This window comes from Leptonychotes weddellii, chromosome 2 (assembly GCF_054177405.1).
Source record: "Leptonychotes weddellii isolate Sample4059 chromosome 2, ASM5417740v2, whole genome shotgun sequence".
NCBI classification, from domain to species: Eukaryota; Metazoa; Chordata; class Mammalia; order Carnivora; family Phocidae; genus Leptonychotes; species Leptonychotes weddellii.
The window spans coordinates 92586620-92610196 of NC_138370.1; the positions used below are offsets into that span (position 1 = coordinate 92586620).

General features: G+C 38.9%; 1 protein-coding gene across 1 annotated transcript in view; it reads right to left on the minus strand.

Annotated features, from left to right (window-relative positions):
- UGT8 (UDP glycosyltransferase 8) overlaps positions 1-23577 on the minus strand; it is a 79770-nt gene that overhangs the window by 31571 nt on the left and 24622 nt on the right. The window contains exon 2 of the mRNA XM_006727956.3: positions 19363-20186. Within this exon, the coding sequence (XP_006728019.1) occupies positions 19363-20184 (822 nt within the window). The 5' untranslated portion in view covers positions 20185-20186. The remainder of the gene's footprint in view (positions 1-19362; positions 20187-23577) is intronic.

Here is a 23577-nt window from a genome sequence, read left to right on the forward strand (position 1 = left end):
CTTTAAGCACCTGCCTTTGGCCCAGGTGATGATCCCAGGCTCCTGGGATGGAGCCCCCACATCCGGGGGCGGGGGGGGGATGTTCCTGCTCAGCGGGGAGCCTGCTTCTCCCTCTGCCTCTGCCTGTGGCTCCCCCTGCTTGTGCTCTCCTGCTCTCTATCAAATAAATAAATAAAATCTTAAAAAAAAAAAAAATTCTTAAAAAAAAAACTGTCTTTGCTCATAGATGACATAATCATCTCTGCTGGAAATCCAAAATAACCAACAAAATAACTCCTAGAACTAACAAGTGATGATATCAAGGTTTTAGGATACAAGGTTAATACACAAAAGTTGATCACTTTCCTAGATACCAGCAATGAACAAGTGGAATTTGAAATTAAAAACACAGTATCATTTAAATTAGTAACCCCAAAAATGAAGTGCTTAGGTATAAGCCTAATAAAATATGTGCAAGATCTTTGTAAGGACAACTACACAACTCTAGATACTAAAAAAATCAAAGAAATACTAAATAAATAAATAGATATTCCATGTTCATGGGCAGGAAGAATCAAAACTGTCAAGCTATCAGTTCTTCCCAACTTTTTCTATAGATTCAGTGCAATCCCAATCAAAATCCCAGCAAGTTATCTTGCAGATATCAACAAATGATTTTAAAGTTTATATGGCACATCAAAAGACTCAGAATATCCAACATAATATTCAAGGAGAAGAAAAAAGTTGGAGGATGCTACCTGACTTCAAAACTTACTATAAAGCTATAGTAATCAAGACAGTGTGGTCACGACAAAAGAACAGACAAACAGGTCAATGGAACAGAAAAGAGAGGCCCCAAACAGACCCAGATACAGTCAATTAATTCTCGACAACAGAGCAAAGGCAATACAATGGAGCAAAGACGGTCTTTTGAACAAATGGACCGGCTGGACATCCACATGCAAAAAAAGTGAATCTAGACACAGAATTACAGCATTCATTCACAAAAATTAACTCAAAATGGATCACAGATCTAAACATAAAACACAAAGCTACTAAACTTCTAAAAGATAATATAGAATACCTAGAAGACTTCGGGTATGGTGATGACTTTTTAGATATGATGACAAAGACACAATCCATAAAAGGAAGAATGGATACACTGAACCTAATTAAAATTAAAACTTCTGTTCTGTGAAAGATAACTTCAAGAGAATGAAAAGACAAGCCATAGTGTAGGAGAAAATATTTGCAGAAGACACATAGGATAAAGGACTGTTATCCAACATATACGAAGAACTCTTAAAACTCAACAATAAGAAAACAAATATCCTGATTTAAAAATGAGCCAAAGACATGACCCAACACCTCACCACGGAAGATATACAGATGACAAATAAGCATATGAAAAAAATATTCCACATCATATGTCATCAGGGAAACGTAAATTAAAATAACAAGGAGGTACAACTATACACCTATCAGAAGGGCCAGAATCTGGAACGATGACACCACCAAATGTTGGCAAGGATGTGGAGCAATGGGAACTCATATTCAGTGCTGGTGGGAGAGCAAAATGGTACAGGAAAACAACCTCATGGTTTCTTATAAAACTAAATATATTCTTAGCATATGATCCAGCAAGCACACTCCTTAGTATTTATCCAAGAGAATGAAAACTTATGTCCATACAAAAACCTGCATATGGATGTTTACTGCAGCTTTATCCGTAACTGCTAAAAACTTGGAAGCAACCAAGACGTCCTTCAGTAGGTAAGTGAATAAATAAACTGTGGTACCTACAGACAATGAAGTATTTTTCAGCACTAAAATGAAATGAGCTGCTGAACTATGGAAAGACATAGAGGAACTTTAAATGCATAATACTAAGTCAAAGACATCAATCTGAAAAGGCTACATACTATATGATTCCAACTATATGACATTCTGGAAAAGACAAAACTACAGACAGTCAAAAAGCTCAGTGATTGCCAGAGATTGGGTGAGGAGGGACGAATAGGTGGAGCACAGAGAATTTTTAGGGCAGTGAAACTACTCTGCATGATACTGTCATGATGAATACATATCATTATACACTTGTCCAAACCCAAAGACCGTGCAACACCAAGAATGAACTGTGCTGTAAATTATGGACTCTGTGTAATTATAATGTATCAGTGTAGGTTCATCAATTGTAACAAACATACTACACTGGTGGGGGATGTTGACAGGGAGAGAAGCTATACATGGGTAGGGGCAGGGCATCTATGGGAAATCTCTGTACCTTCTACTCAATTTTGCAATGACTATAAAGCAGCTCTAAAAAAATTAAGTCCTTTAAACAACCTCATAATTTTTTTCTCTTCCCTTCTCTCTCATTTTTCTATCAATTTACTTCAATGGTTAATCCCTTGTTTTATGAATCAGTAAATACTATCAATATTCTTGGGTCTTATCTCATCGTAACCCCTCATATAAATGTGTATGAACAAGCCTCTGTCTAGCAACCATCAAAATTTGTAGACACCAAACATTCTTTCTTTCTTTTCTTTCTAATTAACATTATACTATGAAAAATTTATAGACCTATTATTTTAGAAATGACTAAAATAACTTTCTCACCACTTGCATGAATTAGAACCTAGGATTATGTCATATAGGACAGTCACCAGACCAAAATTTAATACAATCCAATTCAAGTATTGCTTTGTTTGTGGAAATAAAAACAAAGTGAGATTGAGCAAAGAGGGACAGATATCTTAGATGGTTGGAGGAATGAGAAGGAATAAATTAATAATAATGTATTTTAAGATAACATTATCTATGAAGATAGCAATTCCACCAACAGTAGGCCTTGTGTGGTTCTTTGTCACCAATTGAGTATCGGTTGACAAAGATTCATTGCAAATTATTAATTCAAACTTCATCCTTAGCCTTTCGAAAGGCTATTTATTTTAGGTATTAAATTTGGATTTTGCCTGTCAGGTTTTTGAACATAGCAACATCAAAAGCTTAGCAGAATTTCTCCACAGAAATTACTCTAAGATTGACAACAATAATTAAAGTGGCACAAAAAGCAAGCCTTCACTTTTAAGGTGAGACTATTGTTTTGGTGATATTTTCTAGGATAGGTCTTTGAATTGAACAAAATCCAGCAATGCAGGTGTCCCTATCTGGCTCAGGCTGTGGAGCATGCGACTCTTGATCTCAAGAGTCATGAGCTTGAGCCCCATGTTGGGGCTTAGAGATTACTTTAAAAAAAATCTAGCAATACATGACCCATACATTTGTTTTACTTTAACACTATTTTTAAAAAATATTCTATTTACTTTGGATGGCAGCTAATATCTACTGGAGCAAACAACTATAACTTTATTCTTGAAAAATATTACACAAGTGGGAACCTGAGGAATGTTTCTCTTCTAAGAAAAATTCTTTAGGAATTTTTTTTCTAATATCTCTTTACATGAAAATTATCCATCTATGAGATGATAATAGTGAAAGGGAAAATGCATGAAAGGTCACACAAAAGTCAAGTCAACACTTTGTGTTTCATGCCTCCAATAAAGCATCCATTATCTCCATTCCAGTTCAATTGTTTACCTGTGATCCAGTTTTCCTCCCACCAACCATTTCTGGGAAACAACACTAGGCAACCAAGGGAAACTAAGTCTACATGTGTCAGATACTTACAACTTACCTTGTGTATTTTGACAACCAAATTACTTTTCTTATTTCGTGGATAAAGAAGTTGAGGTTCAGAGAAATTAAGTAACTTGCCCAATAACCTAAAACTAGTAATAAGTGAAATCACAATTAAAACACAAGTCTGCCTTGTGTTAAAGTCTGTGCCCAGTCGGTACCAGGAGGCCTCCGTAGGTCAGTTCCAACAAAGATGGTTTCTGAAAGTGAAAGTCAAGGAACCATAAACAAAGAAAAGGAAAAGTGAAGGAATGGGAAAGATCACAGGGCGCAGATTCATCATTCCAAATTACCTACAGACCAGCAAGGCTACCTTTCCCGGGACCATTTTCTGAGCATGAGATCACATTCTGACTCTTGGTCTCAACTGGGTGTCTAGGCATAATGGGGATATGAAAGTCCTTGTTAAACAAAAGAGCCAGGGACGCCAGAATGCCCCCAACATCAGATTTCGGGGTGGCGAGCTCTTCTAGTTCCTTGAATGGAGGGCATGGTTAATATACTATTTGGCCATGGCATTTAGAACAACACCTAACCTCAATAAATATTTGGTGACAGAATTGATGGACAGATGAAATGAGTGAAGGGAGTCTGATAAAGAGGGTGGCAGAGCTCCAGAGATTGCTATCCTTCATTTCCACCCTGGGTTTTCTTCCGCAGTTGGAACTGGCACTAGATGCCCAGCGGGCTATAAAACTTCACAGATTGCATGTAAGATCCTTTGGCGTTTCAGGGACTATGAGGTTTTATTCTGCATTCGCAGCACCTAATGGAGTACCTTGCACATGGCAGACACTCAACAGACATTGCTCAATAAGTGAATGAATGAATGAATCAAAGATACAGGTATGAAGAGGATTGGGCATTTTCTAAGGATGAATAAATGTTCTCAGCCAAGATCCTCATCAGATTAGAAAAGATCTGAGAGACCTAGAAATCCTCAGTGCACGTCGGATGGAAGCAAGAAAACTCCTCTGTGGTTTAAGAGCTATCTAAGAATGACCGTTGAACCTGAGCATGGATGCGCTGATGACAGACAACCTTTAAAACTGGGTGAAACTGCAAAATGGAAAAGAGAATTCATTACTCAAACAAGCAGCTTGTGGGAGGGAATAACTTTCCAATAAGTAGAGAACATTTAGCATGAACCAAAAATCAGAATTATCTAATATGTTAGCCTCAGTGGTTGGGGTTGGGGTTAGGGTTAGGGTTAGGGTTAGGTTATGGTTCTTGCTCCCTGTCAAAAGAGATGAGTTTTAAAATGGGAGAATGCATACTGCCTCATACATGGTGACCATCAATAAATTATGGAAATGACCGCAAAAGACAGGAAAAGAGAGATGGAGGGGAGGGGGAGGGGGGGAGAAAAACAGGTGACTGCCCCTCAAAATCTGCCTAGTCTGGGTTTTCCTTACTATTCAAGGAGTTTTAGTCCTGACTGCCCCAAAGGGTCTTGCTGTAAGGCACTGGTCTTACCCAGGAAGCATTTCCATAGCACAGATCCAGAAAAACTACAGTGGGACATTCTTAGGACCCTCAGAGGAAAAGCTCTTAGTGGACCCCGTTCCTTATCCTTAGGTTCTAATGCCAAACTTTCCAGGTGCCTGTCATTTCCATAGCACTTCCAAATGTTATTTAATGTGATTAGAAGTTTAATATCTGTTTTCCTACCAGATTTATGTTCCTTGAGGACACAAGACCGTTTTGCTAAATCCTGTGTTCCCAGGAGCTAATGCAGTCTCTGGATTTAGGAAAGTGCCCAACACATATTTGCTAAATAAACAAATAAATGACCTAAAAGTTTCTAAGTCTTATTTTAATGATAAAAGCATTTTTGATGTTTTTAAGTGAATAAAGCAAGTACCACATGTCATTCTAAATCTATACTGTTTGTATCTGATTGGAAAATTGGTTGTAAGAAATCTGGCAGAGTTTTAAAACATAGTAATATTAATCTGATAGAGGGATATATGAGGTTACATATTTTGGCCTGTAACTCTAAAGGTTCTTTCAGCCCACACTTCATTTCGCAAATGAATTAACTGGGCTTATCTCCATGAGGTATTTCTGAATCCCTTAACCTAAGTACAAACACAATTATCTGAAGCCTGTTGTGAACTGCATCATTTTGGGTCCTGCGGTTTACATGATAGCTAAGGCCTATTGTTAGTGACAGTACTTATAAAAGGTGCTATGCATTTCTGTCCTTGATTACACCAAGAATATATAACACATGGACCCAATTATATTTTGTGTCAGTGTAACAGAGAGATGGCCTCAGCATCTACAACACTAAACGGCCCCAGAGGGCTATGCTATACTCTTCCTATGGTTATTTTGGAAGGGTCTCCTTTTTCTGTCAAGTTATTAAATTGTCACTTTTCAGTTTTCAGCATGCCTATCTCAAAAATTTATTTGCTCTTTTAATCTCCAATGGGCTTGAGAATAAAATATCCAAGGTGTTTCTTTCTTTTTTTTTTCAATTTTATTTTTTAGCAATCTCTATACCCAATGCGGGGCTCGAACCCTCAACCCAGACATCAAGAGTCACATGACTGAGACAGCTAGGTGCCCCCAGGCAACTCTTCACCTTGGTTTCTTGCCTCTCAAGATCTTCAGAAGATGAACTTCAGTCCCCAACTTCATAAAATAAGGAAATTGGCTCAAAATATTCCAAAATATTCCACACATTCTCAAATAGTGTGATTTTGTGTCATTTATACATTTGTCATTTAAAAGCGAGTATTAAAAAAAATAATAATAAAAAAATAAAAAATAAAAAAAAATAAAAGCGAGTATTAAGGTTTCCAAAGTTACTTTTCTTGAAAGCATGAATTAAAAATAAATCTAGGGGCGCCTGACTGGTTCAGTTGGTAAAAGGCACTACTCTGGATCTTGGGGTGGTGAGTTCCAGCCCCACATTAGGTGCAGAGATTACTTTTTTAAAAAGTGTATTTTAAATGTGTGAGCAGAGCTTGTTATTTATCAATATTCTGAAGTTACTTTGCAAAGCAAAAAAATTATTTTGTAAAGTGAATTAATTTTATTTAAAAAAAGAAGAAGTGGCCCAAGAGGAGAGGAGTCCTGGCGCCTGGCCTCGCGTTGGGTAGCCACCAGCTCTGCCAGAACACTGGATGACATTTACCCAAGCTGTTTCATAATAGACATAATGGAGAGAGAAACTGGACATAATGAGAGAGAAATTAACTTGGGGTGGAGAAGACCTAAAGGTATCTATCAACCGTTAGTCAGGTATAACAAACTTTAGTTCCTGGACATCTGGGCATTTATTTTGGCTTCTCAAACGTCTTTTTGACTTGCTTTTTCAGCTCTTGGTTGTCATCCAGATAAATGAGACTGCCAGAAAAAAGCCTGTCTGTAATTGGAGTTAGCAGAAAAAATGGCACCCAAACTCAGATCTCCACTAAATGTTCTCTTAAAAATGCAGCGCATCTTAGGTAAATGATACATCTTTTAAAATTCATAATGTATAGTCCCCACATAATACTTCAATAAGCCTCTATTTTATATCACGCTCTATAATTTATAGATCCCTACAAATATTATTTAAACTGATCTTCAGTGAACATTTTTTATATAGACAAAAATCTTCTCCTTTTATAAATAAGAAAACTGCACCAGAGAAACTCCTGTGGGCAGGCCTCGTGATGACAAAGCTAGTAAGGGGCAGACGTGGGACTCACGCTCCAGTCTCTGAAATCCCAGGACACTTGTGCTACGCAGGGACACGGGTGTGATCACATGAGTCAGCGGAGCAGAGGTAGTCTACAAAGGCTACAAAGGCTACTAACAGCCATGACACTATTAGAAGTGTGCCCTTGTTGAATTTCAGATGATCACGACCTCAGGACTTCCCCAAACGCGTAGTTCTCAATGAGGAAACATTTTCAACAAAATCTGTGCCATTTAAACACTCAAAATGCATTTAAATATTTTCTGCACACCTTAGCTTCTCACCGTAGTATTATGACTTGTCTGGTCTATTGAATCCCCAAACCAGAGAAGGGAAAGTCCAGTCTACAAGAGGGTTAAGCATGCCTTGTACGAGCACCATGTCTGGCCTGGTAACAGCCCTGTTACCTCTGAACTCACAATGACTGTGAGATCAAGTTCTGGAAAAGCTAAAAGTGCTGCATTTTCTCCTCCCTAGAAACAGTCTGAACCCTTCAGAGCATAATCATCCATATGAGTGAGCAATAGGAACTGATATGAAGGATACCCAGAGCGTGCTCCTCATCCTCCGGACCCATTTGCCTCTGCCTTTTACTAACCAGACTAATAACGCTACTGGTATTGATTCTTCTGACTTATGTCTTACTGTCACTAGACCTCCGATTTCAGTATAAAATATTCACTACTCCTAGAAAGGTAATACTTTAAATTGCTGTCGGCCATTAACACAGCACTAAACATATTTCTCAGACCTGATCTTCGCTTCAGCTCACTGAATCGGCTATTTAGGAACAAGGTGGTTTTAATAAAAGAAAAGGAGACGGGGATTTTGAAACATAAGGCAGTCTGAGCCACAGTAAGGTTGACTGAGGTGCTACAGAGGGGTTCCTGGCACCGGGGTTCAGATTAGGCGTAAAAACAAAGCACAGGGGAGGAGAGCAGAAGAAAGTTTCTGTGTGTTGGGGGGCGGGGAGGGGGGGCAGTCAGGCTGGTCGGGGGTGGCTGCTGAAAGGGAGCAGAAAGAGGAAAGTGAAGAACAGAAAGAGAAATCGAAAGGCCGCATGTAAACTTGACAGTTTTTACTAAGGCTGGCCATATTTCAGAGAGATTATGGATCTTGATGAAAGGATGATATTGCTAAATTATTCCTAGCAGGTTAAAACATTTTGTTAAAGATTGCCTGCTTTACATACTCGACACAAATGCTTATTAATGAAACCAGTAATGTGCAAAGATTATTTATTTATGTTTTTCAAACAAAAATGGTATTGTATCAACTCCACTGGGTACGCTTTGTCCAGTTCGATGTTCTAATTAGCAATTCTTAGCATGATTAAATGCTAAACACACAGCTGTGTGAGGCTTCAGCTGGTAGTAACCAGTAGTGCCTAATACTGACTTTTTAAAAGAGAAAAACAAAAGTACTCAAATACTGGATACAAAACTTTTGAGGCCTATTCAGCTGAAAGAAGAAAAGTTAGCAATATAAACAGCAATTATACATAACATGTCAATAAAGCTAATAGCTCTGTAGTATTCGTCAACTGTTGAAAGGCTCTTTCGACTAAAAGAAAATAAGCCTGGCCTAAGTCACTTACTAGTCGAGCTCACGTTATTACATAAATATTACATATGGAGCTCCATTAAATCATCCTAATTTAAAAAAAAACACTTTAACTTTATTACTAAGCAAGTCTAAAGAGATAAACTAAACTATCTACATTCAAACATTATTATAGGAAACCCATAAACTTTTTGAAAAAATGAACTCTTCTGCATTCACCTGAAAAAAAAAAGTTGTGCATCATCTAGTACATAAATAACTTCATGCTCCACCTCACCCTCTTCCTGAAAACACCTAACACTTCTAAATAGCTAAAAATGATGGAGATTTTTCTATCTTCATAACAGAAAAGTGACCCAAATTACATGTGTCTGTATAAATTTCTACCCTTTAAATGGTAAAAATCCTGTAAACAGATCTCATTTGAAGTTTCATTTATGAAGCAAATTACCTAAGGCTTAACTGAAATAACTGTAAGTTCAAAAAAACAAAACAAAACAAAAAACCAAATGCATTGTTTGGTAGGCATAGTAATAAAAAACAGGTTAGTATTAAGTGCCTCAGATGATTGGTTATTCTCAATCTTACGTATTTCTAACCAAGCCAAATTTTTATCCTCTGAGCTTTGGCAGCACAGGGGGCGAGTTCCTTTTTTTTTTTTTTTTACTACTCTAAGACTCAACTAAGTATGAACTTTACCAAAATGAAATCCAATTTGCAAAGGCTTTAAGCATTTTCCTATAATTTCAATTTTTGCCTTACAGAAGAAACACATTTTGCAAAATCTACTCACAGATTATCTATCATAAAAAGCTGAAAGAATATTTCAAGTGAGAAGAAATCAAATTCTGTATATGGCTTAAAATTCTCTTTAAGATTACAGTTCAAGAAAAAAATAATTGTTCAACAGAAGAGGTAATTCAACTATATTCTCTGAAAAAAAGCATTTTCTGTATTGTATAAAATAAAACCAAACGATGGTTTGAATTTTTAATCATAAATTTTTATAAGTCAAAAACTACTTATCTTAATACTGTTTCTAATTATTGCTATGATTTACTAGAAAATCAAAGTTTCACTACCTATAAATTGTAAAAATCCTTTTCTATAGCTCTCCCCATCCATCCCCTGTGAGCTTCCCCCTTCATGAACTATTTCTGAGACCACAGCTACACAGAGAGGTCTGCTTGACTTTGGTTCTGTCAACATAACTGAACCCGAAATCAAAATATTTCAAGAATACAAACTGTATTGTAATGTATGTATTGTAACGTAAGGTGCTCAAAATGTTCTCTTTCACACCATCACTGAAGCAGAAGAAACTTACAAACTAACCCAGTCCCCACCCACTGACCTGACCACAATTTAGGAATAAAGAAACGGGCCCAGAAAGATAAAGTGATCTTCCCAAGAACCTCGCTGGAGACGTTGGATGTATGTATCCTGCCAGTTCCTAGTGAGTGCTCTTTCAACTTTACCAGTGGGCTGACGCAGATGTAAGAGGATGTTGAAGGAGAGCCTAAATTTAGTGTTCTGTTGCTCTTTCTCTACTTAGCAAACCACCAAAATGGTCCAGTGACCTAGGACCACCTGTATATGTCCCCAACTAACACCTGGAAAACCTAATTCAGCAGTAGTGAAAACTGGTGGACTGTCCCTTCTTGAAACACTTATTTCTTAGATTCTAAAACACCACTTTTTCCTGAATATTCTTCACTTCTTAGGTCATGACTTCCCAGAGTTCTTGAAGACTTGTCTCCCTTTACACAGCCTCTACATGGTTGTGTGTGCTTGGCTCAAACCAAAGTCCTCCTTTGTTTCCACACCTCTTTGTAAGTAACTTCATTTATTCCCACTGCTTAGTTCAGTCTTTTGGTAGATAACCCCCACATCTGAATACCCAGCCCTGACCTTTCCTATCAGCTCTATGCTCATATCTGCAAAGGTCAATTTGACATTTGTACTCATAGATCCCCTGTTTCTCAAATTCAATATGCCCAAACTGAGCGGTGCCTTTTCTCTTAACAACCCACTCATCTGTCAGGCTTTCCCATTAAGGAAATGTCTTCTGCTAGTTACTTAAGCAGGAAACCTGCTGTTTTTTTAAGAATTCCCTTCACCCAACTCCACTCCAGTTAAATCTACCTCCCAAATATACTTGGAATCATCCCTTTCACCAGCCCACCTCTCTCCTGAGTGAAGGCAACATTCACTCAGCTGGTGCTCCTGTCTTCTCTCTCCCCTTCTAACAGTATTTCTCCACAAAGCAACCAGAGCAATTCTTTCTAAAAGCAGATGCAAGCATATTTAAACTCAATGAATAAAACCCAAATCCCTTAGAGCGTATAAGGCCTTCTGTGAGATGATCTCTGCTCAGTGGTCAACAAGTCCCTGAGCCACTCTGCCCTAGCCCCTTGCCTCCAGCTCTTCAGCCTCACTAAACTTTCTCAGGTCTTTAAAATGTACCTTGGGCTGCTGTGTTCATTGACAGGAATGTTCTCCTTGCATGGCTGGCTCCAACTTCTCGTAAGGCCCTACTTTATCTCCTGAGAAGACTCCTTCTTCTCTATCAATGCACCCTGATGGGTTTCCTTCACAACACATTAGTGCTGAAATTATGGATCTTATTCATTTATTTACATCTTTATTAATCACTTACAGTCTAAGTGGCACAGAGAAACTGAGACTTGCACTTAATATCGCTAGCCCAGGGCCTGGGTACATATTAGGCTGCCGATAAACACGCACTGGATGCATAACAAAATACCTATCTATCCCTTTCATGAATGGCCATCTGTCTGTGGTATGCAAAAGCTTCTCACTGCCCCACCCATGAAAGAGTTCTACAAGGACTCTGCAGTGAAAAAGACAGTGTCAAGCTGGCTTTGCTCCTCATGATGGCCTAGATGTCTAGAAGAGAGAAAACCTAAAATGATCAGAAAGAAATTGATTCTCATGCAAAATATATTACATAATATAGTTAGAATTCAGAGATCACACAGCTTGTCTGCAAAGTACGGTTGGTCCTCGGACCAGCAGCAGCATCACCTGGGCACTTGTCGCAAATTAGTATGCCCATCCCAGACCCACTAACTGGCCCTACAACCCATTTTTTAACAAGAATTTCAAGGCCTTCTCATCTAAACAATACTGAGGAGAGTAAATACAAGTGGGGCAAGATACAGAGACATAGAAAGAAGTCAAGATAAAGACGGGTTGCTTGCTGAGTCTGCATTCTAGATCTCAGAAGAAAACCTTCACTTTATTTTTACCTTATTCCTTACATTTCCAGGTCATCTCATCTAACAGGGTTAGTTTACAGGGTCTAAGTGTGGAGGGGAATGTGAGGAGAGTCTCTGGCTAGAAGGCGGGCAGCCATTTATCTGCCCTAAGCTCCTTGAGGAATGGAGAGCACAGAGGTAGGAAAACGGACAGGGGTAGAGCGTGCAGAACAGGGGCTAGAGTCCCAGCTCCTCCATGTAAAAGACTGAAACACCGCAGACAAGATCACTGAGCCTAAAGAAGCCAGCGTTCCCAAGGACCATGAAGCTACCCCATAACTCTCACCTTTGAGAAAGATACCTGCCTGTCTGCTTCTGCTAATTTCTTACTGGTCAGATGGGCTAATGCCCACACATCTCACTCGTCATCTTCCTTCTATTTCCGTGGGAAAGAGGATGAGAGAGAGGATGAAGGAAAGAGAAATAAACATCCCCAAGACAGAAGTAGAAGGACCAAGTGCCAACTCCTAAAATAAGTAGAGCGGAAGCCATAGAGACTTCCTCCGCATGCCTCCTTCGCCCTTGAAACCATTCTATTCGCCATGTGGAAAACAGCAAGGGAGAGCGATTCAGGAATTAGAGCTCATCTTACATTTTTATTTATTTGCCAGAGAGAGACACAGCGAGAGAAGGAACACAAGCAGGGGGAACTGGAGCGGGAGAAGCAGGCTTCCCGCGGAGCAGGGAGCCCGATGCAGGGCTTGATCCCAGGACCTTGGGACCATGACCTGAGCCGAAGACAGACGCTTAACAACTGAGCCACGCAGGCGCCCCTAGAGCTCATCTTAAATGACAAGAGTTACTAAAACAATAATAAAGGCAAGAACTGCCCCCACCGGCTATTGCCATGGCTCTCCTCTACCAGCCCCTCCGAGGTAAGCACTGCCATCCTCACTTAAGTGAGGCCGACGCCCTCATCCAAGAGTCCTATTAAGGCCAAGATTAAAAGTCAAGACCATTTGGCTGAAAAAGCCCATGTTTTCCCACTTCACTACTTCTGCCACGAGCTCCTGGAAAGTTGGTATAAAAAAAATTCCATAAACAAAACTATGAATTAGGTAGTTTGTCTCCAGTGACACTGACTTCAGAAGCTGCAGGCTCTCCGTCAAAATCTGCACTCAGGAGTCAGTCTGGCAAACTCAACTGACAGTAGAGATTTTAATTTCAAAAATAGAACTGTTTGGTTTAGAATGAGAGCATTTGCGATAAATATCGTACCAAAAACCTAGTACCAGCAGCAGTTAATGACGAAAATTATAATTCGTAAAGATGATCGGTTAAAAATATTTCCCTTGACATGGCCAGTGTTTGAATTAATATCTAAACGAACAGTTCTGTAGGGCGTCCTAAAGCTTAAATACGTAATAGCAGAGGGAGGAGAGTGTTTAAAAATCATATCAGACTCTGCAACTCCAATTATATTTGGGTCTCCTATCATATCAGGGAATCTCTGTAAACCCAAAATGCTTCCAGAAGCAACTGATAAGCTTTTTAAAACTACAGGGCTGCTCAGAAAATTATCCTATCAGTGAGGTGAACAGTAAGTTATTGATGGTTTTAAGAGGGCCCAATTTACTTCCTGGACAGATTCATTTAGCAAGGTGATCTGGTTTCTCACCACAAAATAAAGACAAAATATATGATCAACCTATAAAACTTTTGCAAGAAATATCTGCAACAACATTTTACATGAATGAGTTCCCATAGCGAATCTATCATTTCTGCCCAGCTACCATGTTGTAGTAACTATTTAAGCTCAGAATTAGTAATTGGAATGAAATCATTAGTCTCTTCCAAACATTAGAGTTATCAATTTTCTGATCCCCACATAGCTACCAACAGCACAGAAGTACTATGTAGAAGAAGACATTTTACAAAGTTCTTTGTGAGTGATTGGTATTCAAAATAAGGAACCAGCTATGAAGGATATATATTTTGATTAAATGACACTTATTTAAAAGCAGACATTTTGATCAACATGGTACAATGGTTATAATCCCATCTCTAGCTTTATATTTCATGATAACAAAATTTATATGTTACACAGTATTAAAATGGTCTTAATTTTCCACATCTGCTATAATCCCGGATCAAGTCAATTAGCCCCAGCGACTCTGGTCCCATTTCTCAGCCTCGACACTTCACTCATGATTGGGGAAGTCCGCTTTCCATTACCATATGTAATAGTAAGCAATGGCTTCCAGGCGAATCAATAAAAACTGAAAATAGAAAGCCATTGTTTTGCTCCTCAGAGCTATTCTTCTCATAACCTGATCAGCTCACAAGTAGTTAATCTAATGAATCTGTTGCTCAATGTCTCATTCTCCCTAAAACCCTTCTCTGTGAGGGAGTTCTGGCAATAACAAAAGGACAAACAGTGAGTATTGCAAGACCCTGTCCTTGGCCTCATGCTCTTTCTTATCTCTGTTGATCTCTTATCTGTATCTTTCCCACAACTGGGGAAATATCGTTGCCCTTTATACTCCTAGCCTGGCAATAAAGCACCCCTGAAGTATACCAAATGAGTACCTCATCACCCCAGAACATTTTTCATGACAGCAACAGCTGAACTGATTTACGCTACTAACCCTGGTCATGTGCATACTGGGGACACAGTAGAGACCATTCAGTTCACCAACTGAGTAACGTATGATGATCTTTTGTCAATATCAGTAACATTATGTATAACTTAGCCTGGAATGCTGGGTTGCTTAGTGGCTGGGATGGTATGTGGACATAAATTTAAAATAATCTGAACCTCTTAAACTAGGCTAAAGCACCTTGGCTTGTTCTTGCCTCTACTTGGATTGTCTAATTATGTTCATTCTGTTGTACCCATTATCCATTTATCCAGTTCAAATAAGAAATAAGGGTATGCCTAACTCCATAGTGATCTCTTTGTCTCCTGTCAGGATCACTGAGTTGGCCAGTAATTTGCAGATTTCTAGACTCCATCTCAATCCTACTAAACTAAAATCTGGAGTTTAGCCTGAAAATCTGCATTTGTTTACAAACTGTGCAGTCAAGTCTTAGATACACTAAAGATCTGAGAAACTATCTTCAAGAGAATTTGTCTTAGAATGCTTGGCATCTGACTACTGGCTGCTTGATTAATATTTGTGTAATATGAAATAAAACCACACATTAAGTCATTTAAAAAAAAATAAGCAGATAATGGCCATAATATTAACATTGTTGTACTAGCTGAAACCTATTTTTTTTTTTTTGGCAACTATTTCTATTTGATGCAGTTCATTTAATCTTAAACACTCATTGAATTCCTACCATTCTCCAGATACTCAGGGTACAAAGATGACTAAGTAGAGGATCCACCCTTTGAGGCATCCACACTCTAGTTAGGGAGAGAGCCATGTGAAAAACCAATAGTTAAAGTACAATCTATTAAGTGCAAAAATAATTCGGGGCTGTAGAAGCAGAAAAGTGGGAGAGATCAGCTGCCTGGCAGGGTCAGGTCATTTCAGTCAATGAGAAATCATTTAAAAATTATCACCTGCAATACGTTAATTTTAAAAATGAATAGACTCCTTAAGTAAATGTACTCTTCTTTGGTTGTACTATTATTCCCCTCCTCCCCAATAAAACTGTTAAAAGCTAGAATGGCTCTCTGTTAGATATTATTTCATTCACATTTAATACTTAAAGGACCTAGTCAAATAGGGACCTGTTTACAGACCTCCTTCCTGGCGGAGACAAAAGTTCTTTTTTAAAGAAATGTATATTCACGTTCTCTGCCGCCCTTCAATAATAGAGCAGATGTGATCCAATCCAGACCTCTTCTCCTTCATTGACACATTTTAAGGACTCACACTCTAGGCAGTCAGGTAGTAAACAGTATGATAAGGTAGGCACATTGCTAACATGCATTTTAAAATGATTGTATTACTGAGGCACACAACTGCTTCACTTTATGCCAAGACAAATACTTTGTAATCAAAAGCATTTGGATTCTGGCTGATTGCTATTATTAAATTTCTAAAGCATAAGTAAGAGTATGCATGATTTAAAATTTGACTCTCACCTTAAATCCTCATAATCCTTGAGATATCAGAGAAAGAACTGAGAAATATTTGTCTCTGAAGTTTTGTATACACTATAAATGTGTAAATGAGTGATATGAGTAACAAGAGATGTAAGCATCTTGACAAAATATCCAATCACAGCAAAATAATGCACATTTTACTTGGCTATGCCACAAACTAGCTTAATGGCCTTGGATGAGACATCCAAACTCTCTGAATCTCCTAAGTGACAAATGAATGGCCTATTCTCTGTATTTTGAGGTGGGGGGGGGATAAACTAAATTAATAGAACTGAACTAGATGCTCTCTGAGTTTCTCTGAGCTCAAACATTATGAAAGCTCCTAAAAAGTGTCTTTTAGAAATTTTCTGTACCCTTTCATCCCAGGTTTTGAAATGAAATCCCACTGCCAAATCATTTCCAGACATCTGGAAAACCTAATCCATTTCCAGTGTAAGATACCAAGGCAGTTAACAATTAAGCTGTTATTAGTGAATCATGTGTTCTAAACGGTCACTTGCTAGGCCCTATTATTTTAGTGTCACAACCATGACCTGTAAATAATACAGGCATTTGAGAAACTAACTTGTAGAACCCTGAGGTACAGTTTATCGTATCAGACAAATCTACTAGAGAAATCCCAGTAGGAACACATGTGTTCCTAAGCATATAAAGCCTCACCAGAGTAAGACATATCTGAAAGGGTAAGACACCTCATCCTTCAAAATACTCCCTGGTGAAAAACTTAGTAAATGGCATACTGAAAGAAAATGGCCCTTCACACTTATGGCCTAAGATATTTTCAAAGAACAGACTTATCTAGGTCTACATATAAAACATGTGCACATGCCATATTTGTATGTATCTGTGTGTGTGTGATCTCACCAGCACAGCCAAAGTGGTCATTGTAAATAAAAAGCACATTTTCAAAAGAATCATTACAAAAAACCAAAAGAGGGAAAAAAGAACAGGGAAGCCCGCAAGGTAAGTTAAGCCAGTATCAAACTAGAAATTATGCATGGGGCGCCTGGGTGGCTCAGTTGGTTAAGCGACTGACTGCCTTTGGCTCTGGTCATGATCCTGGAGTCCCGGGATCAAGTCCTGCATTGGGCTCCCTGCTCAGCAGGAAGCCTGCTTCTCCCTCTGACCCTCTCCCCTCTATCTCTCATTCTCTCCCTCTCAAATAAATAAATAAAATCTTAAAAAAAAAAAAAACTAGAAATTATGCAAATCAGAAAACATTTTGGGTAATAACCTTACATAAGGCTCCAAAACCACTCAAAAGATGCTTTAAAAGTAAAATAAAATAGTGAAACTAACAGGCAGAGGGACCCATGGGGGAAAAGATAAGCTTGGGTTATAGGGAAAAAAGAAGCATTCTCACATGCTATGTATCTTAATGAAGGGTAGAGGATAGAAAAAAATATATATAAAATATTATTATTCTGTGTATTATTATGCTATGTATTAAGTTGCTGCAACTCAAGACAAATGTACAGGGACTGAAGATTCATCAGAACATTCCTTTTATCATCCATTCCTTCTTCAATCCGGTGGCTAAAGAAGGGAGACAGCCCCCAAACAGAAACAAAAGGAGCAAGGCAGAAGGGCAGGGTTCTGGTTGGGAAAAAATGAAGACCTGGAGGAACGGGGCTGATCTGTGTAACATTCTGAATGACTCAGAGTAAAGACAGACTTGCTTATCAATGAGTCTTTTAGAAGCTCCTTCTCAATCTGATTTTCCCTACCTTTAGGAAAGGGAGTTAATACAACACACGGTGACTCTGGCAGAGAATATTTAAGGATTTGAAATGGCTTGGCTAAATTCAGGAATGGCTGAGAAAGGCTGAGATTAGTTCCTATCCTTTACAGTTGACGTCAGAGAGAGCTATGCCCTCAGCCTCTGCTGGCATCAGAGGTATGAAATGCTCGGATGGTGTGGGCCGCAAATCTGGCAAGCTCTATTTCTTCATCTTATGTGAAATATATCAAGGTATTATTTATTGAAAGTACGTCCAAAGGATTAGAAAAACCTACAGACTACATATTCCAATCACATTATTTCTCCATGAGAAAATTCTGCCCAGTGATTGTCCTTATCAGATGCCTAAACGAAAAAAATCTGGATTTGCTCTTCAACAAGGCTCTGGCAAATTTTTTGATATGTAGTGACCAGAGATTTAGCAGAGTTGTCGTGTGTCTTTTCAGATTTTCAAAAGTAGAAAGAGTTTCAATAAAGAGCAAAATCATAGAACAACTTGTTGCTTCCAGGTAAATGCCATCAGATGTTGAGAGTAAACCCAGAGAGCCAGCCTGAGGTAAGAAAACCCTACGACGACAGATACTCAAGTTTGGCTCCTGTGAGTTTGAGTTGCCTAACACAAAACAAACTAGGATGGAGAAGAGAACACAAGGGATTCACTGACAGCTCAATCAGAAAAAGAATTGAGGTTTGACTTAGGAGACAGGGTTTTGTTCAAGTGCAATCAATTCCATCTTTGAAATGAAATCGCAATGGGGCAGGATTTCTTTAAAACAGTTACAGTTGCTTACTAAAAATTAGTTGGCTCCCGAGTTTGATAGAAGTGACTACCTCATTTTCATTGTTGGACATAAGCTTTCTAGTGGCTATGACTGCTAAAAGAAGAACCTCTCTTCACATGGTTTCTGTTTATTTGACTTCACTGAACCTGATCTAGACATGGAGACCGGTCGGTGATTGTGCTATCTGGGAGAAAATAGAGCGAACTCTGTGTTTAATTAAAAGCAAAACCACTTACGCTCATTAAAGCAAGCTAACTACATTCTCCTCACATACTACAGTTATTACTTAATCAAAAGTCTATTTCCCAGCCCGTCTATTGACCATACGGCAGAATGGCCTCTCAGCATCGTAGAAATGCTCCATCAAAGCAGGAACGTGCTCCAAGGGAACGGTGCATCCTCAAGGGAAGGGACCTCAGAGTAGGCTCTACCGCCTTAGCTACTTTTGAGAGCAGCACTTGTTAGCCAACAATAACCAATCCCATCTCTTCCAAAAATCAAAGCTGATAAATTGACCTTCATATTTAGAAAAGATTACCAAGGAGTTCAGCAAACCTTACTTCTGGTAGTGGGCTGGCCGGTTTGGTGAGGATTCCTCCTACGTACACAACATTAGGCAGAGTGGGTCTCGGAAACTCCAGTGCCACATCTGTACACAGCATCCACAGACTGGACCCATGGACCAAGTCGTACATGGACTTCTCTGGCAGCAGGTTGTATTTCTGCATTATCCTTTCATACTTGGGAAGAACCAGAAAGCTGACCCCTAATCTGGAAATGAGGTAAACGCCGGTATTTTTCATCCTTTGCAGCAAGTTCATGTGGTCTGTGAGGAGTGAGTTAAACTCTGGGACGTAAGCTAATGGGGCAGGAGCACCCACTTCCGCAGGATACCAAAGGCCAGTTGAAAATACAGCATATTTAACCCCTAAAAGATGGGCTATCACAAATCCACACATGTCATTAGGGTCCACCAGCAGCAGGTCAAACTTTTCCTTCTTCAAACCCTGAATCAAGGCACGGTTGCCAACCATCATATCACAGTTCTTGGTATAGTGATCCAGTATGTCAAACAGTTCGATTGCTGTCAATCTCCCAGAGAAAATATTCCGCATTTTGGACTGCAGGAAAGCATCCGAGGTGGTACTGTTAAAAATCCCTGGGTAGCGCTGGAGGCTGTAATGATTAGATGGCGCGATGTCTCTGCCTTCGGAGAGAAGAAACACTGTGCGGTGGCCTCTCTCGTGCAAGGCTGAGGCTAGTGTCTTGAAAATGTACATATGGCTTTCGAACATAATTGGCGGCACGATGATGATTTTGGCAGCCTTCGCCATCTCAACAGCACTCCACAGGAGCATGAAATACGGAGTGTAAGACTTCATAGCTGAAACGAGAACCAGAAAACTACTTAAAACAAAGTACAATCCTTAGCATTCAAAACAATCACAGAGGCTTTTTTTCGAAGTATCTCATGATCCAATACTTAGTCGGTGTAAAAATATCCTGATATTTGTTCTAATTACCTATTTTTGAAAGATTAAATTTTTTAGAGTATCGAACTGACATGACAGCAAAGTGGACAGAAACTGAAATATATTTAAAAGGTATCCATTTCAGAGCACACACTGCATCAATAATAGAGAACTAGATTTTTTTTTTTTGAGAACTAGATTCTTGAAAATCTGAAATAAAACTTCTGTAACATGGAATGTCCAAAGATCTCTCTTCTTTGCATAATCGCTATGAGGTATCTATGAAACATCTGTTTATCTTTTAATTGAACATCAACGTTAATCCCAGGAAGAAGAGCCAAGATTTTTGATTTCTGGGTGCATTAGCATGTATATCTCCTTTTAAATCATTTTATCACAGCAGTTACATTTCCAATTAAGACCAAAGCATACCAAAGAAAGGTTACATTTTAAAAAATAAAAGATAATCCTTTCAGGTAACGGTTCTATAGAAAAGACATTTTTCTACAGGAAAAATTACCTTTAATGTGAATTTCCCCTTTACCTAAATACCCTTATATATCCTGGCAGTCTCTAGTTATGTAATCTCTATCAATTTGCCAATTCATTTCAGGGCATTACATGAGAAACTTTTAATAGAAAAATTCGAGAGAGTTAACCGGATCTCTGTAAATGCTTATGGAAGAAGTGATGATGAATGAGTATATCCCAGACCACACTTCCTTTGTGTTGTATCTGTAACTCAGGTGCAAAGGGCAAGTTAGATGAAGGCTGTACACGTGACACCTATCACTTCTCCTACCCTTTCATGGTAGGAGATTAGGTACAACAGTTAAGAGCTGTCCTCTGTCACTTTTTAGAAAGACGTGCCCTGGGGCACCTGGGTGGCTCAGATGGTTAAGCGTCTGCCTTCGGCTCAGGTCATGATCCCAGGGTCCTGGGATCGAGCCCTGCATCGGGCTCCCTGCTAGGCAGGGAGCCTGCTTCTCCCTCTGCCTCTGCCTCTCTCTCTCTCTCTGACTTTCATGAACAAATAAATAAAAAAAAAAAAAAAAGAAAAGAAATACGTGCCCTACCTGCGGGGGCTATATAGTGTGCCAACTCCCCCTACCCTACTCAGTATAGTTTTTACTTAGATTCTAAATTAGCCTCCAAGTAGCGAAAAGATCTAAACAATAGCTACCCATGCAAACTGGATCTTTTTACTTGAAGGAACAACTTAAAATAGATCTATATGCACATTACCAAATCAATACCCATTTTTACTCACTATCACATATTAGCCACCCTACTCGTACGAATTCCCACCATCTAAACGCAGTTTTAGCAACTACACCTTCTCCACATTCAACTACTGCAAGCAACCTAAAAAAACAAAAAAGAAATCAACAGCAGGCAAATGATAGATTCTTCCAATATCAAGATTAAACTATGAAATGCGTTATATTTCCAGATGCCTTTTCCCTCTCTCACTCCAAGGAAATATTCAAACTATTTCTAGATGAGCTGACACTATACCATTAAGAATAAACAGAACTGGGGCGCCTGGGTGGCTCAGTCGGTTGGGCGACTGCCTTCGGCTCAGGTCATGATCCTGGGGTCCCGGGATCGAGTCCCGCGTCGGGCTCCCTGCTCGGCGGGGAGTCTGCTTCTCCCTCTGACCCTCCTCCCTCTCATGCTCTCTGTCTCTCATTCTCTCTCTCGCAAATAAATAAAATCTTAAAAAAAAAAAAAAAAAAAAGAATAAACAGAACTGGGCGCCTGGGTGGCTCAGCTGGTTAAGCGACTGCCTTCGGCTCAGGTCATGATCCTGGAGTCCCTGGATCGAGTCCCGCATCGGGCTCCCTGCTCGGCAGGGAGCCTGCTTCTCCCTCTGACCCTCCCCCCTCTCATGTGCTTGCTCTCTCTCATTCTCTCTCTCTCAAATAAATAAATAAAATCTTAAAAAAAAAAAAAGAATAAACAGAAGTAAAGCACATTATAAGCATGTATAGCCTATGTTAAATGTTGTTTGAATTAAATGAGGGCTTTAAAAAAATAAATTTGGAGAAAACACTATTTCTATAGCAATCAAGTAAGTTTATTCTATAATTACAAGGTCAATAAAGAAAAAAATTAAATAGCCAATCTTGGAGGAAATTTTCCAGGCCTTTATTCTACTGTACTGTCTCTCTATTGTGTCTCTCTGGTGCAGCCTTCCAATTCCAAGGAATTAAAAATTAGGGATTCTCAGTAGACCTGTTCTTAATTCTAGGGATGAGATTTATGCAAATACAGTTATTGCAGAAGCTAGAGTCTGCTGCTGTGATTACTACTACCTGTCACTGTTTGCATGCCCACGAAGACAGACCGGTTGATGGACCAGTTGCAGGAACTGCTCCGCCCACTGTGTTTTGCATCTAGCTGAGCACTGAACGCACAGTCCATTCAGCTACAGTTAAAACCACTGCTTTATCTATCATAAGTAACTAAGACACAAAACCAATAGTCGGGAAACGAATCCTTTCACTGAGTTTTTTATTCTATTCTTCGTTTTTTATTTTAGTATTTTATTTCAGTAGTTACTATGAAGTAAAAAAAAAAAAATCACAAAAAATGGCTGTTTTTTTAATGCACAACTGCTTATGTTCAAGAAGAGCACTGTGCAATAGAACTTTCTGTGAATATGAAAATGTTCTATATCCCCACTATCCAATATTGAGCAGCTGAACTGTAGTTGGTGTGACCGAGGAATTGAATTTTAAATTTTAACATGTGGCTAAGTTAATTTAGTACCAGTGGTTACAGTACTAATATAAGGTCAGAGAAAGTGCATACATTCTGTATATATAGATTCCAAAAGTAACTATGCAAACATACCAATATCTGTGTGACAAAATAACTTCTAAAAATAATGTTTACTAGATCTTCATGAAAAAATACTGATTACCAACAAAGAAGCATCATTTGTTTTTTTTCCTATGTCTTGACAATTTTATTTTTTTAATGTTTTATTGTTATGTTAATCACCATACATTACAACATTAGTTTTTGATGTACTGTTCCATGATTCATTGTTTGTGCATAACACCCAGTGCTCCAAGCAGAACGTGCCCTCTTTAATACCCATCACCAGGCTAACCACACCTCCCACCCCCCTCCCCTCTAGAACCCTCAGTTTGTTTTTCAGAGTCCATCGTCTATCATGGTTCGTCTCCCCCTCCGATTTCCCCCCCATCATTCTTCCCCTCCTGCTATTTTCTTTTTTTTTTTTTTAACATATAATGTATTATTTGTTTCAGAGGTACAGATCTCTGATTCAAC